This window comes from Miniopterus schreibersii (genome assembly GCF_964146895.1).
Source record: "Miniopterus schreibersii genome assembly, chromosome: 19".
Taxonomy (NCBI): Eukaryota; Metazoa; Chordata; class Mammalia; order Chiroptera; family Miniopteridae; genus Miniopterus; species Miniopterus schreibersii.
Window position 1 is genome coordinate 16,259,071 of NC_138119.1, and position 15,225 is coordinate 16,274,295.

At 48.7% G+C, this 15,225-nt stretch overlaps 1 protein-coding gene across 2 annotated transcripts; it reads left to right on the forward strand.

Annotated features, from left to right (window-relative positions):
* Positions 1-7,962: 7,962 nt before the first annotated feature.
* On the forward strand, positions 7,963-14,707 carry FASLG (Fas ligand; the record flags this gene model as incomplete). 2 transcript variants are annotated; one of them, XM_081121438.1, is made up of 4 exons in its annotated part: positions 7,963-8,686; positions 9,272-9,317; positions 13,020-13,076; positions 13,435-14,707. In XM_081121438.1, the coding sequence occupies 4 exons, from the start codon at positions 8,351-8,353 to the stop codon at positions 13,827-13,829; spliced, it is 834 nt and encodes a 277-aa protein (XP_080977564.1). The 2 variants fall into 2 exon arrangements, with proteins under 2 accessions (XP_080977564.1, XP_080977565.1); XM_081121439.1 differs by lacking the exons at positions 9,272-9,317; positions 13,435-14,707 and having other exon boundaries at positions 8,351-8,686; positions 13,020-13,073.
* Between the last annotated feature and the right edge of the window lie 518 nt (positions 14,708-15,225).

Consider the following 15,225-nt stretch of genomic DNA (forward strand, 5'->3'; position numbering starts at 1 on the left):
AATATATTCCGTACCTCCTGTAAGAGGAAGTACAGATGCACAAACTTCCACTGGTAGTGAGATGAACTAATTTTCCCCAAATGTGTAATCCACTGACTTTCATCCTATGTATTACAGATTCTCTTTTTCTATGGAATCTGATAACTTGATTGTTGGCAACTGATTTATTTCCCTGAATTCCAAAGGGGCCTAACAGAAGATCTTTTATTGTCTAACCCATTTCAGAACTTTTCCTGGGTAGCACAGCCCAGGCCTTTAAAGTCTTCATAGTCCAATAGTCCATTCTCCTAACGTAAAGCACCCTTTGGGTGGGAGGAGCCCAGCAGCCTAGCCGGATGCTGCGGGCTGTGTCACATCTTGTCCCGCTTTCTCTTATGGTGTGGCCTGAGAAGAAGAGATGATCACACACACACCTTCCAAGAAAGAAAACGAAATCCTAACTTTCAGGCAAAGACTGTCCAAATACACATTCAGGAAAAAAGTTCCAACCTTCATCCCTCCACACTTGCCTCTCTTCTAACGTTTCATCATCGTGTTATGGTGACGACAGTGTGCTACTGCGTCTGCCTCCACCCCTCCTTCCTAGGCTTGAGGCTCCGCGAAGAGCTCTAGGAATGGGAGGGTGTCATGGGGCCTGCGGCGGGGCAGATTTTGACCTGTGTCTTGCAGAATGAGTAGGGGTTCACCAGGCAATGGAAGTAGCGGTGGTGATGGGCATTGTAGGGGAAGGAGAGGGTTAGAAGAGGGCATCAGGAGGGCGTTCCATCCAGAAAGAGCCCTAAAAAGCCCAGAGGCATAAAATGCAATGAGTGTCATAGCCACAACTGGACCTTGACCCCATGGAGTTTAATTTCTTTCCCAGGGTAAAGGTCATCTTATATCTCCTCTTGGCTTTCTTTCATCTTAAGAAGATGCCATTCCTGAGCCACCATCATGAGCTTTTCTGCTCGTGGAGATTAATGAGTAGGTGCGAGGCCTCCAGACGACTGCCTAGCCCCTGTGACCGTGGCTTGTGTTTGAGATGACAGTCTTCGGCTGTGATCGTAGGCCCTTGCGGGTTCTATTCTGGGTTAAGCAACTGAATTAACTTCCTATGAGCACCATAGGAATTTTTTTAATCTCTTTCAGAGGGAAAGTGAGTCATTTCCTCATCTTCATTGCCTTTCTCCATAGAGGACACAGAACAAAATTCCAAAAAAAAAAGAGTACATGAGAAAAACTTAGTTTTTATATAGAATCGAGCATGGGAGAAACTAGAGACACAAATGACCAGGGAGACTGAGTTCAGAAGACTGGGTCAAGGACAAGAACAATCCTCATAGGTACTTATCCCAGGAAAACAATGAGTCCCTTACAGAGAAAAGAGTCACTCTGAAGAGGTAGGCTACCTGGGGAGGCCTTTTCCTTGAGTAACTCGAGAGGGGGGGGCGCATGGAACCCATTCCTCGTGATCCCAGGGGCTTCTCAGATGGTGTTCCAGGCGTGTCTCAGCAGGGGCAGAGTGGGTGTGGGGTAGAATGGGAACCTCTGCCCCAGGACCCTGGACTTGACCGCTAGTGATAGGTTGTCTCTCAGTCCTTCAGGAGCAGGGAGGGATCTGCCACAGAGATTGATTTCCTGCTTTAAGGGGGCAGACCAGAGGCAGAGAGCTCTTCCCACTCCTGCTGCTTTTCAGGTGATTTTAGTTCAAAATAATTCATATGCCATTGTGGGATATCTCAGGGTAGCCTGCCCGGGGCCCCGATGCTAGCATGGTGGTATTTTAATTTTAATTTTATTGAATTTATTGGGAGTGACATCGGTGAATTAAATTACACAGGCTTCAGGTGTACAAGCCTACAGTACATCATCTGTATGTTGTACTGAGTGTTTCGCACCCCAAGCCAGGTCTCCTTCCATCACCATTTATCCCCTGTGCCCTCTACTGCTCCCCGCCGGGCCCCCTTCCTCTGGCAGCCGCCACACTGTTGTCTGTGTCCAGGAGTCTGTCTTTGCTTTTCTTTGCTTAATCCCTTCCCCCTTCTCGTGCAGCCCCCAGCCCCCTCCCTCTGACAGCTGTCAGTCTGTTCTCTGTATCCATGAGTCTGTCTCCACTTTGTCAGTTCATTTTGTTCCTTGGATTCCACATGAGTGAGATCATGTGATACTTGTCTCTCTCTGCCTGACTTTTCCACGTAGGTAATAACCTGCAGGTCCCTCCGTGCTGCCCTGCTGGGTAAGATGTCTTCCTCTTTTTCACGGCTGAGTAGTATTCCACCGTATAAGTGTAATCATGGTGGGATAGTTATTTATTTTTAAATATGGCTTAATTTCAGAGAGAGGAAGGGAGAGGGAGAGAGAAACATCACCGATGAGAGTCATTGATGGGCTGCCTCCTGCACGTAGGAGATTGAGCCCGCAACCTGGGCATGTGCCCTGACCAGGGAATCAAACAGATCCCCTGGATCCTAGGTAGATGCTCAACTGCTGAGCTATGCTGGCCAGGCAGTGGTGGGATTTTTAAATCAGACATTCTGAAGCCAGGCGAGAGGTTGCAAACTCATCATGTAGATGGAGCAGGCAGGGGATGTGAGGAAGGATGACCTGATGCAAGACAATTGACACCAGAGAAGACCCCGGCGAATGGAGGGCACAGCCATTAGACAGGAGAAGCTGCCCCTGGCACAGCCCCGTCTCTGAGCAGCTCCTTACTCTCTGTGTGCTGTGCTTCAGTCTGCCTCTGCTGCCTGAGTTTCCAGTGGTTAAAGCCTCCTTTGTGGAACACTCTGAGAACCACAGCAAGGGTACCTGGAGTCTGGCTTGGTTTTGTCGAAGACCCACAGCTGGGCTCCCTCTGCTCGTGTGTCACCAGCCCATGGAACAAGGGGAGGGCTGAATCACTGCTGCTCGGGCAGAGCCTGCACATGTTCCATTGTGCGCTGGAATCAGCCCAGCCCAGACCACAGAGGGCTGTGGGCAGAGCAGCCTCTGATCTGCCTTATCTCTGGAAACCCTGACTTTCGAGCTGTGTCAGAGCCAACCCAAAAGAAAGTGACCAGTCTAAAACACTGCATGAGGAGGGGAGCAGCCTCCGGCGACAGGCTGCCTGGGATGCTTGTGCCCTGGAAGGGTGGCTGTGGGGGGACAGCCCGCCAACGTGTGTGCCTTCCCTCGGAGGAGGGGGGCTGGTGGCGGGAGGGGACGGCTGGGTGCGGGTGCAGCTAACCTCACTGCCCCTGGGACAGGCTGAGCCAGGCTGGCAGGAAGGCTCTGATCAAATGAGCAACGAGGAATCCGATCCCTTCTCAGACTGACAGTTTCTCCTGAACTTGGATTTGTGAGACCTTTCTAAACACGTTTCAAGTAGATGAGGTCTGGCTGATGGAACCCACCACTGGCATGCGCTTCGGAAAGGTGTTATTTCTTCTGACTGCCCGTGACTTAGTCATTCTATAATCTGAGAGCTGCTAACAAGATCCCTGCTGATGGTTTGCTGTGGAAATTCCTGGAGGACGGGGCACCTCCGTTCCATTGTATCCCTGCAGTAGTATATGGTGCCTGGTGCTCAGGGCATCTACTGGAAAACTAGGAGCCGTAGTAAGTGACGAAGGGCCAATGCTGCCTCTTGGTTGAAGGACCAGTGTCCATGCAGCGAGGGACAGTGGTCACAGAGGTGGGAGGAAGGACTTGGGGATTGGGATTCCTATTATAAATGGAGGAAATGTGGCTGGTGATGAACCCCAATTCAGGTCTCTTTGGCTGCCTCTAAATTCAAAATTATACTCTGGGGACCTGGAAAGCATTGTGGGAGTCAGAGGAGGCGAAACCTCATCAAAAGCAGTTTCATTTGCTCATATTGAATCTCACTGGAAGGTTAGGTGGGTGGGGGACAAGATGTCAGTCGATGAGCTCTGCTCTCGGTGAGCTGGGCTCTGTCACCTGGGAACCCGAGTTAGAGCAGCATCTCATTTGGGTGGGGTTGACCTTTCCTCTTCTCGGGCTGGCAGTGCTCAAACGCCCGAGGCCAGTGACAAAACATTGGTCACGACCCTTTCATTGAAACTTGCTCCCTTTAAGCTTCCACCCAGTGTCCTTGGGGTGAGTTCCTTAGGTCTCTTTTGGTTTCAAGTGTCAGAAACCCAACTCGAACAGGCTTACATTTAAGAAAAGAAGGAAGGGATCTGCTTCGGCCATGGTGCTCAGTGGCACTGGGGACGGTCTTTCATCTCAGGCTTCCTGGACAACCAGGCAGTTATACCGGATGATCACACTGTGCTGAGACCCAAGGCAGGGCCCGCGTCTGACACAGGGCACATGGCACATGCAGAGTGAGTGAGTGAATGAGTGAATGAATGAATGAACAGATGGCTGGTGCTAAGATTGATTTAATTTCTCACTCCCATGACTGAACAAAGGCACCTCTCACACCAAGAAGTGCAGGAAGATGTGAAAAAGTAGAGAACATAGAAAATGTGCGTCTGTAAATTAGAGATTTCCGAGCAGAGAGGTCAGGACACTTAGCTTCAACCCCAAGGCCTTCTGCGAAAGGAAGTGCTTCCTGCCATCCTCTGACCGCTTCCTCAGTATCCTACCCACCCGTGCCCCCCCCAACCCCCCCTTCACTCTGGGGAGCTGGAGCTGAAACAGAACCAGCAGAAGGAGTGCCTGGGAACCAGACTCTTAAGGGACCACGGTTACTAGGTCCTTATCCGTGCCTTTATTCTTTGCCAGACCCTCTCCAGGCCCTTCCTCCACCCTGCATGGTTAACCCAAGCTCAGGGAGAGTGAGCGGGGGCCTTTGCAGAAGGTCACACACACAGGGACACACACACGTCAGGGTGCAGGCGTGAGAGAAGTATGTGCTGTGTGGGAGTAAGGAAGGTGCAGAGCTGTGAGGTGAGTTAATTCAGAGCTGCCAGGTGAAGGAAACCCCAGGACCTTTGCTCCCTTACTGGAATCCCCACCCTTGGGGGATGGGAGCCCAGGGTGAGCTCTCCCTTTCTTTACAGTGTAGTCATCTTCATTTGAGGGGTGAGAAGTGCCAGGATGGATACACTGCAAGGTCTGGTGCTCCTGGGCCAGGATACAGAGCAGAAGCTGACTCAGACAGCTGTCCCTCACTATCCTGAGGGCACTTGGGCGTGCCAGTGTTTCAGATGTCCGTGGGGAGGTGGGCTGCACAAGGAGACAGGACTGGTTTTCTTCGTGACTCTTCCACACACCAGCTGCAGCCTTAGGGGAATCCTCTGACCCCCGTGGAGCTCAGGTCCTCATCTGTGAAGGAAGGGGCATGATAGGATGACCATATTATTCTAGCATTGAGATTCTGGAGCCATGGAAGGTTCTGGGTTGGTGAGACAGAGCTGCAGCTGGGTTCCAAACCAGGCTCTGGGGTGAGGGCCTCATCTGTGAGATAACAAACGGGTACAGGCCCAGCACTCTTCACTCGTGGGTCCCCTTCTTGCTGTTGCAAGGTCCGGGAGCCACACCAGACTCGGAGGCTGCGTGCGCAAAACTGGCTCCTTGTGGGCCCCGAGGACGGAGGCTCTCGAGGCACCCAGCTGCACAGCCCTGACCAACCTCTGCCAGACATTCAAAGGAAACAGTGGGTGACAAAAGCAACGACTTTGACATTTCAGCTCATCTTTGGTGCATCTAGCTTTCCCACAAACCCACCATGACACATGTTTTTGCAGTGAAGTGTATCAAACATCAAGAAGGTGCTCATGAAAGAGCCCGCAAGACCCAGGCATTTCCAGTCTTAATAGATGGTGTTTGGGGTGTGCCTCGCACCCACCCCACTTCCTCACCACCCTGCAGGTGGGCTCCCAGCCCTGTGCACTTGGGGGTGCTGGCTCATGGGGGAGACGTGAGCATTTTTGCTTCGTAATCACTCATATTGCGGCCTTTTGGGGTTAGAATTTGGGCTCAAATGCCCACAGATTGTGTGACCTTAGGCAAGTCACTTAACTTATTTGAGTGTCAATTTCCTCATCTGTAATCATCAAATCAGCATATAATTATGGAGTGTCTCTAACACCAGCCACGTCTAAATTTGGAACGGCAGCATCTTTTTTTTTAAACCCTCAACTGAGGATATTTTTTCCATTGCTTTTTTAGAGAGAGTGGAAAGGGGGAGAGAGAGAGATCGAAACATCGATGTGAGAGAGACACATGGTTGCCTCCCACACTCACCCCAACTGGGCCCAGGGATCGAGCCTGCAACTGACGTAAGTGCCCTTGACCAGAATCGAAACCGAGACCCTTCAGTCTGTGGGCCAGCTGGGGGTCAACGCCCTAACCACTGGGCCAAAGTGGCGAGGGGGGAACGGTAGCATCTTAGACAAAGGCCCTCACTTTGCCACGTCTGGTGAACTGAAAGACCAGTGTGGCCACAGTGTGGCGAGAGAGGAAGAGAGCAGGATGAGATAAGCCATAGAGTTAGGACGAGCCCAGAAAACGCAGGGGCTGAGAAGCCATGATGAAGCTTCAGATCTCATTGTCAAGGCCGTGGAAGCCACAGGAATGTTATTTGCGACAGCTGACCCACACAGTCAGACTTCTACTTGCATCTGAATGCCATCAAGCTCCCACAGTGTGATAAAGCCAGCAGACCAGCAGCACCCGCAGAGCGTCAGGAGATGGGGCACGTGGCGTCACCGAGTGAGGTCGCAGAAGAATCTCTCATTCCCATCAGAGTCCTGTTCCTGGCCTGGGACCCTCCTGCCTTCGTTACTGCAGTCAGCGTGTATTGGTTGAGATTGTACCCAGTGAACAAGGCAGACAGAGCAGCACATATCATTCGTTAATACCCAGTGCCATCCCTGCCCCTGGAAGCCTATCTGTTACAATCCCTACATTCCCTGGCAAGGGGGATCCCCACTGGGGTCTGCCAGTGGAGAAGCAATTGCATGAGATTGGAGGGGAGAGACGAGAAGCCATCATTCATGACAGCGGCTGAAAGGCATGTGGCCGACGGCAGAAGCAGTGAGGCGGGTTCCTAGAGCCTTCTCGTGCCTTCTAAGAATCAGCCACTCGAGTGCTGCTGGCAGCTAACACTACGGGTTGTAGCAGGAGTTTTGCATTTCAGGGTTTTGCATTTCAGTGGCCCCCCGACCTTTGCTTGCCCAGCCTTCAATCCCTGTATTAGCTCTTTCCTTACTTTGCATACTTGGAGCGGCTTCTGCTTTCCTGGCCTGTCCTGAGTGACACGCAGGGGTAGGGGAAGACGAATAGGACAATCAGTTAAATTTGAACTTCATATAAAAAAAGGAATTATTTTAAAGTATATTCCATGTACTATTTAGGACCTACTTATCCTAAAAATTATTTATTATTGATCTGAAATTCAAATTGAACTGGGCAGCCTGCATTTCACCTGACAATCATAACTGAGGCTGCAAACAGCACTGGCCATGGCGAGGAGGGGTGCAGACTGGGAAATCTGGAGCGCCCGTGAGGGCAGCTGCTACCCAGATCCTGCTGACTGCATTTGCAGAGATGGCCAATATTCTAATGTTCAAAAAACAGAAGAGAAAACATATGTTTAATATGAACTACCCTAATTTTATAAAGGGGCAGCCAGTGAAAAGAAAAAACATTGTGAGGCACAAACAAAACAGGTCTGTGGGTTTCCTAAGGCGTATGGGCCACTGGTTTGCAACCTCTGATCCAATCTCTGGAGAGTGGGTGGGGCAGTTGCTTAACCTGTAAATTCACGTGCTTTGCAAGGTCAGGTCCTAGGGCTTTGTGCGGGGCGGGGCGGGGATGACAGTGGGGGATGGTGCTTTGCAAGGTCAGGTCCTAGGGCTTTGTGCGGGGCGGGGCGGGGATGACAGTGGGGGATGGTGCTTTGCAAGGTCAGGTCCTAGGGCTTTGTGCGGGGCGGGGATGACAGTGGGGGATGAGCCTTCTCTGCTAAAGGTGAGATGCAGAAGCAGTGCTTCCGGCCACAGCTCCAAGCTCCTCCCCTCAGTGCCTGACATAGCCCGTGGGCACTGTCCCCGAGCTGGGCGGTGGCTGGAGCCACAGGCCGCGCGGGGTCCTGCCTGCTCTGGCAGGCCCTTCGGGAGCGCGAGCGGCCATTGGGCTGGGGCAGCTTTCATCAGAAGAGTGTGGGTGGAAACTTCCCGGGGTTTGCTCTGAGCTTATTGAGGCTTCTCAGCTTGAGATGCAAAGTGAGTGGGTGTCTCTCTGAGAAGCTGAGAGAACAAAAGCGAGGTGTTTCCCTTGACCATGGAAACTCTATAAAGAAGGAGCCGGCTGCCCTCCTGTCGAGCAGTCAGCAGCGGATGTCCCCCCTGTGACACCTGGACTCCACGGGTCGAGCAGGAACGCCCCTTGCGGGGGGCTGCTCAAGTCTGCGGCTGCCATGCAGCAGCCCCTGAACTACCCATACCCCCAAATCTACTGGGTGGACAGCGGGGCCCCCTCCCCCTGGACTCCTCCTCCAAGGACAGTCCTCCCCTGTCCCTCCTCGGTGCCCGGAAGGCCCGGTCAGAGGAGGCCACCGCCGCCGCCACCACCGCAGGCACCACCACCACCCTTGCCTCCACTGCCACTGCCACCGCTGAAGAAGAGGAGAGACCACAACACAGGCCTGTGTCTCCTTGTGATGTTTTTCATGATTCTGGTGGCCCTGGTGGCGTTGGGGCTCGGGATGTTCCAGCTGTTAAACCTGCAGAAGGAGCTGGCCGAGCTCAGAGAGGTAAGCTGCCGTGGGGTGGCTGGGTCCCCAGTGCTGGGCCTGAGGCAGCTCTGAGGGGTGGAGGGTGTCAGGCTGTCCCGGTCCACACGGACCACAGTCTTCCTTGCCAAGTGCTTTTCAGTCCTTTATTCCTGTCTTAGAAATGGATCATTCTGGTCCTTCTATGCTACAGACAGAGCACTGGAGGCTCACACAAGTAAAAGGAATGTTTTCAATCGTGTAAGGGATCAGGGCCAAAATAAGACTGACGGCTACACTCTTCCTTTCTGAGTTGGCAAGTCAGCTTGGTGAGCCATGTCTTTCATGACTCAAGAAGGAAAAGGGACTCTCAGTCTTGATTAGAAGTGAATTTGTGCAAATGGCCAAACTATTTTTTTTTTTAAAAAAAGAGTTAAAAATATTGGAAGTATTCCAGATCACAAGACTGAGGCATGGGGAGGCACAGCTGCCCAGCCAAAGTCCCAGGTAGGAGAGTCTGTGAGGTATTTAGATTCCTTTCCAGGGCCTGGTTTATTTGACAATTCTGCCTCCTTTGCTTAAAGAACTTTATATTTATTATAGGACTTTTCTCTTTCTCTTTGCCAGTCCTCCAGCCAAAGGCACATAGAATCATCTTTGGAGAAGCAAATAGGTGAGTCCTTTTGTGCACATGCATTGAGTTTCCAAAGATGGTCCCAGAGCTGGGACCTGTGGGTGGAATGCCATGAATTTCATCTGTTCTCGGGCACATTTTACTACAGTGGGAATCCTGGCAGATTCTGAATCTCTGGTCCTTTTGGTTCCTTGAGCTGCCCTCAACTATGAAGTCAATTTAATTGTTCAAAATCAGTGTATCTGAGTACTGCACACAATTCAGAATAATTTCCACCTGACTTTGGGAAGAGACACACACTTCTACAACCTTAGACCTTTGTCCCCTGAACAGCTGGCTCCTGGTCAGTCTCCTTCCTTGGCCTCTTGGGTCCCATACACAGGGCAGTGGCTATAACTTCTCAGAAGAGCAGGGAGGTAGGGGCAGAGAAAGATGTTTGTAGGAAATGTCTTCTCCTCTTTAAATTCTCTAAGAGGCTACTCAAGAGTCAAGCTTTATTTAAAACATTTTATAGGATATATTTAAGCTTTTAAAAAGTGGGAAATCGATCATCCACATTAGGTTCTTTTGCAGTCACTAGAAAGCTTGGGGGAAGACTTCAGCCATTATTCAAAGGGTGGCCCAGCCTCACCCCAGAGGTCATCGTGAGCTAGCATCAATAATAAAGGAAAATCCTTTGTACGAGATCCAGGACAGGAAGAAGGTGAGAACGTTGAGCATTGACCTCATGAAAGTTCAGGGCATAGTTTTGGAAACTGTGGACACATAGATTTAAACTAGCTCTTTAAACTAGAATTCATTGAACTTTGGATTTGGTAGGAGTTAGAAGGGAGCTTAGTCAGCATCTGGTCCAGTCACCTCATTTTTCAGAAGAGGAAAAATACCAGGCAGATTAGGTGACATGCCCCAAACCACTGGTATGGAGCTACAGGGCCTTCCAGTACGTGGACTGATGCCTCATGAAATAAGGCGACTCCCGTCTCTCTATGATGCCTATGGAGTGAGAAATAGAGATAGCAAGCAAGATGCCTCTGTGAAGACAGTAAATACATCTTAGGAATTGGGAAGAAAACAGAAGGCAGCACTGGCCAGCAAGTAAGGGAGCCTGTTTCTCAGGAAGGGCCTACTCAGGTGACCCAAGTCTCTCTACTGCCCTAGAATGTAGGGGCCAACCTTAGGATGCTCTGGTCCCCAGCTCTGGGTCCAAGGCCCTAAGTGTAAGAAAGTCCAGATGTGCACAAGCAGAGTAGAAATATTTGCTAGAAACAATAAAGCCCTTGGAAGATTTCTAGACTAAAATATTTGAAAATCAGTGGAATGTGTCTGGTGAAACAGATACCCAACTACTCATCTTTCACCCACTCTCTGGAGTAATTTTAGTGATTAAAAGTCAAGAGAGTAGATGAGTCAGGTCTACCAACCCCAAAAACAATCTCCTTCTCTAGATCAACCCAGATGACCTGAAATTGGTGAATTATCACACGGAAATCAAATTAGCAACTTTACTAATAAGATAAGAGATGCAAATTAAAACAAGGAAAACCTATTTTTGTTCATCAGATTAGGAAAAGTTAAATAAAAACCCAGATGGGCAAAAATGTGAGAGACAAAGGCCGGCTTAAACATGAATTGACAGCCAGTGGGCCTGTAAATTACTATAGCTTTTTCGAAAAGTAGTTGGAAACATATATCAAAGGATTAAAACTGTTCATTTACCTTGTAATCATATCACAAAGAATACATCTTCAAAATATAATTAAAGATGTGCCTAAAAATTTATGTATAAGGATGTTCATCAATTCCTTATAAGGCTGTTTATAATAAGCAGTTCAGAAGGAACTTACATGCCTCTTAGTAGAAGATTAGTTAAATACACCATGGTGTATTGAGATGATAACATAATAAACAGCAGCTAAAAACCATATTCTTGAGATGCTTCCTATGTGCCAGGCTGGGAGTTGGGTTGGGGTGACCGCTGAGAACAAGAGAGAGGAGGGGCCTGCCCTCGCTGAGCTTGAAGCAAGCTAGAGAAGCTGGGCAAAAGCAGGCAGACAGACCACATCATTTCCAAGTGTGCTCAGTGTGCCTAAGGTAGAGCAATCTGGGAAGTCCCCTCATGGAGGTGGTGTGTGTGGGGGTGGTGTGTGTGTGTGTGTGTGTGTGTGTGTGTGTGTGTGTGTGTGTGGTGGGGTGGGAGGGTAGGGAAAGCAGTTCAGCACTGAGAATGGCATGTGCAAAGATCCTGGGGCAGGAAACAGTCATCACCAAAGTGTAGGATATATTTTCAGTTTATTCCAGTATTTATCCAGCAGATAAGCTTATTGAGTGTTTTCTATGAGAACCACACCATACAAGTCTCTCTGAGGGCTATAAAGATATGCACCACTTCCTGTCAGAACATGGCCAAATGCCAGATCAGCTGCGCAGATGGCTTATGGTGCAGGAGTGTAGACAAGAGTCAGCTTTGCCTTTCCTGTTCGCTAGCATCTCATTCATGGTGGGTGATCTTAGCTGGCTACACAGGTAGTGACAGCTCAGGTAATGCTCTCCATTGGCTGGGGCATTCTCATGCACCTTTCTAAGAATCTTTCTCGAATGTCTTAGCTCAATTCATTAGCTAAGTGGTAGCTCTATTCAGTTAAATATTTGAAGTCAGAGAAGTAATGTCTGTTTTGAGAGCCATCATCTATTTTAACTCCTCAATTTAACTTAGCAAACATTTACTGATCAAGTGCCCTGTGTTAGAAACTGAGCTAAATAAATACTCTAGTGGACTGAACCTATAATAAGAGTTTACCATTTATTTGAGACAGTTAGACAAGTTATGCAGTTTTCACAGAAAAGGGGTGGGTGTCCAAGTTGGCAAAAGAGGTGAAGACAGAGTGATTCTGGGTTTCAAAAGAGGGGAAAATCCCAATTGATTAAAAAGGCTTGGGAGGGTATCTCAAAGAAAGAGCTTTTTTCAATGCTATTTATAGGGTTGATAGGAATTTGACACACAGATCTGTATGGAAGGGTGTTCTGGGCAGAAGGAACAGCATGAGCAAAGGCAAGGAGGCAGGGAGCTAGGTGTGTTCAGGTCACACCAGGACTCCTGTGTGCTGGTGGAAACATACACAATTACACATTCAATGAAACCATTCAAGGTGTTTGAACCTTAGGATAATTAATTTGGGGCAGGTTGTAGAATGCCCTTGTGGGAGGACCTAGCAGCCAGGAGATGAATTAGCCGTCCTCTTCGGCCTCTGGCCTGCTGAGTCCTAGGGACAGTAAAGCCAGAGTAGAAAGAGTCGCAGATTGAGAGTCAGGATCCCCGAGTGTTGGTCCCACTCTGACACTGAGTAGTCGGGTCTTTCTTGGACAAGCCACCCAACTTCTAAGCTCACTTTGCCTTCTAGAAGGTGGGACAGTAATCTCTACCTGAAAGGGTTGTAGCACATTCTAAATGCAGTACCTGATATGACAGCTCCTTATTAATCAATAAAATCATTAATGAATGTTGTTTTATTGTAACATTATAATTTATGCCTGCATCTATCTTAATTGGGTTTATTTTTTTACTTCTCTGTGTCTGAAATACAGGCTGTGAGTTCCACAGTTTAGATTTGCATTAGTATATGTTAGACTGTTGCCATTTATGCTTTAAAAAAACCTTTTATTTAAATGCCCTGTTTAGAGTTCCACCAAAAGAATAGTTGATATCTCATTTTTACTTATAACTTTCATCTCTCTATGATACAGGTCACCCCAGTCCACCCTCTGAAAAAGAGGAGCAGAGGAAAGTGGCCCATTTGACAGGTTTGTATCTGGAAAGCAGAATGGCTGGTCATTTTCATCAGTGTGTCCTGGGTGAGCTGTTACCTGCAGAGGCCCAGTCTTGGCCTGGGTGGACTTTCAGCAAGTGGTTGTGTGGTTGGGGGCTCGATCCCCAGTGGGGGGCATGCAGGAGGCAGCTGATGGATAACTCTCTCATTCTTGATGTTTCTCTCTCTCTCTCTCCCTTCCTGTCTCTGAAATCAATAAAGACATATTTTAAAAACAACAACCCCATAACTTTTGCTCAAGGGATGAAAGGCCCACGGTTTTGCCTTGGAAGCTTAGTTTGTTGGGTGCATGAACATTCCTGGCTAAAAGCTCCTTTCTGATTTGGTTTCAGGCAAGCCCAACTCAAGATCCATCCCTCTGGAATGGGAAGACACCTATGGAATTGCCCTGGTCGCCGGGGTGAAGTATAAGAAGGGCAGCCTTGTAATCAATGACACTGGGCTGTACTTTGTGTATTCCAAAGTATACTTCAGAGGTCAGTCCTGCAAGAAACAGCCGCTGAACCACAAGGTCTATATGAGGAACTCTAAGTATCCCCAGGACCTGGTGCTGATGGAGGAGAAGATGATGGACTACTGCACTGTCGGCCAGATGTGGGCCCGCAGCAGCTACTTGGGCGCAGTGTTCAACCTCACCAGTGCTGACCACTTACATGTTAACGTGTCTGAACTCTCTCTGGTCAATTTTGAGGAATCTAAGACATTTTTTGGCTTATATAAGCTCTAAGAAAAGCACTTTGGGATTCTCTCTATGATGATTCCTTGTTACAAGCACTGAGAATGTTGTCTTGAAGGAGGGATCTTCTTAAGCCCACTTGAGGTCAAGTGAGAAGACATAAACCAAGAGGATCCTGAGACCACAGGGCCCAGCAGGTCTATGGTTCTTCTTCTCACCCAAAGTCCATGAGCCAGACAGGAGGAGGAAGACAACTGATGAACATAACACTCTGGGCCACACGGCAAGATGCAGGACAAAGCAGCTGCCGGAGTGTTCCACACTCAGCTTCAGAGGCCAAGAGTGTTTGGGCACATTGCAAAGGACACCTTTTAACTCACCTCTTGGGGTGGGTTTACTGTCTACCTCAGGGGAGACTGTCTTTCAGGTATATGATGTGACATGAGTGTGTAAGAGGTGGAAAAAGAGGATTAGGCTCACATGATAAGCTCAAGAGACTGAAAGGCCAGTGTCCCAGGGGAAGCACCTTTACCTCCAGAGCCATAGCCTGAGCCTCCAGGTGATGTGAACAGAGAAGACAGGGAGGTCTTTGGGGATGCAGTCCACTCCCTATATAGCATGTACATTTCCAGAGCAATTATAGGGGTGTGTATGTGTGTGTGTGTGCGCATGAGTGTATGTGTAAGTGACTAGAAGAACTACCTAAGTAGAGAGAATGTGGATATTGTGAAGAACATGTTAGGAAAATATGGGGTGCATTTGGTGTAGATTTCAAATGCTTCTTCGCAACCAACTCTAACAGTCCTCTAATCTTAGATCGCCAGCGAGTGATGCTGTTTTCCTATAATATAACCAATATTTATATATATTTTGTGCATTTTTAATGAAAAGAAACATATAATAAAAACTATATTTTAGAATACAGATGTACATTATGGATGTACTTTTTGGAAGTCACAAAGATTGTTTTTTTCCTTAGTATATCTTTCTTCCATGGCTTCAGCGTTCATTATGACTTAAGGCCACTTTAAGGAGAATTTACTGGGATGAGAAGGACTTCGCCAGGCTCTAGTCCCCTCTCTGTATTCTCTTACCTCTCTGTCTCCCAATATCCAAAGTTTCCATTGCCAATATTATTGCCTGTGTTAAGCTCACCCAACTTTCCATAGATTTTAAAAAAATCCTTACCCAAGGATGTTTTTCCACTGACTTCTAGAGAGAGCGGAAGGGAGGGGGGAAGGGGAGAGAGAGAGGCGAGAGAGAGAGAGAAACATTGATGTGAGAGAGTCATTTCGATTGGTTGCCTACTGCACGCACCCTAACCAGGGCTGGGATTGAACCTGCAACCCAGGTACATGCCCTTGACTGGTAATCAAACCCACAACCCTTCAGTGCACAGGCTGAGGCTCTAACCACTGAGCCCTCCCTGCTGGCCAGGGCAACTTTC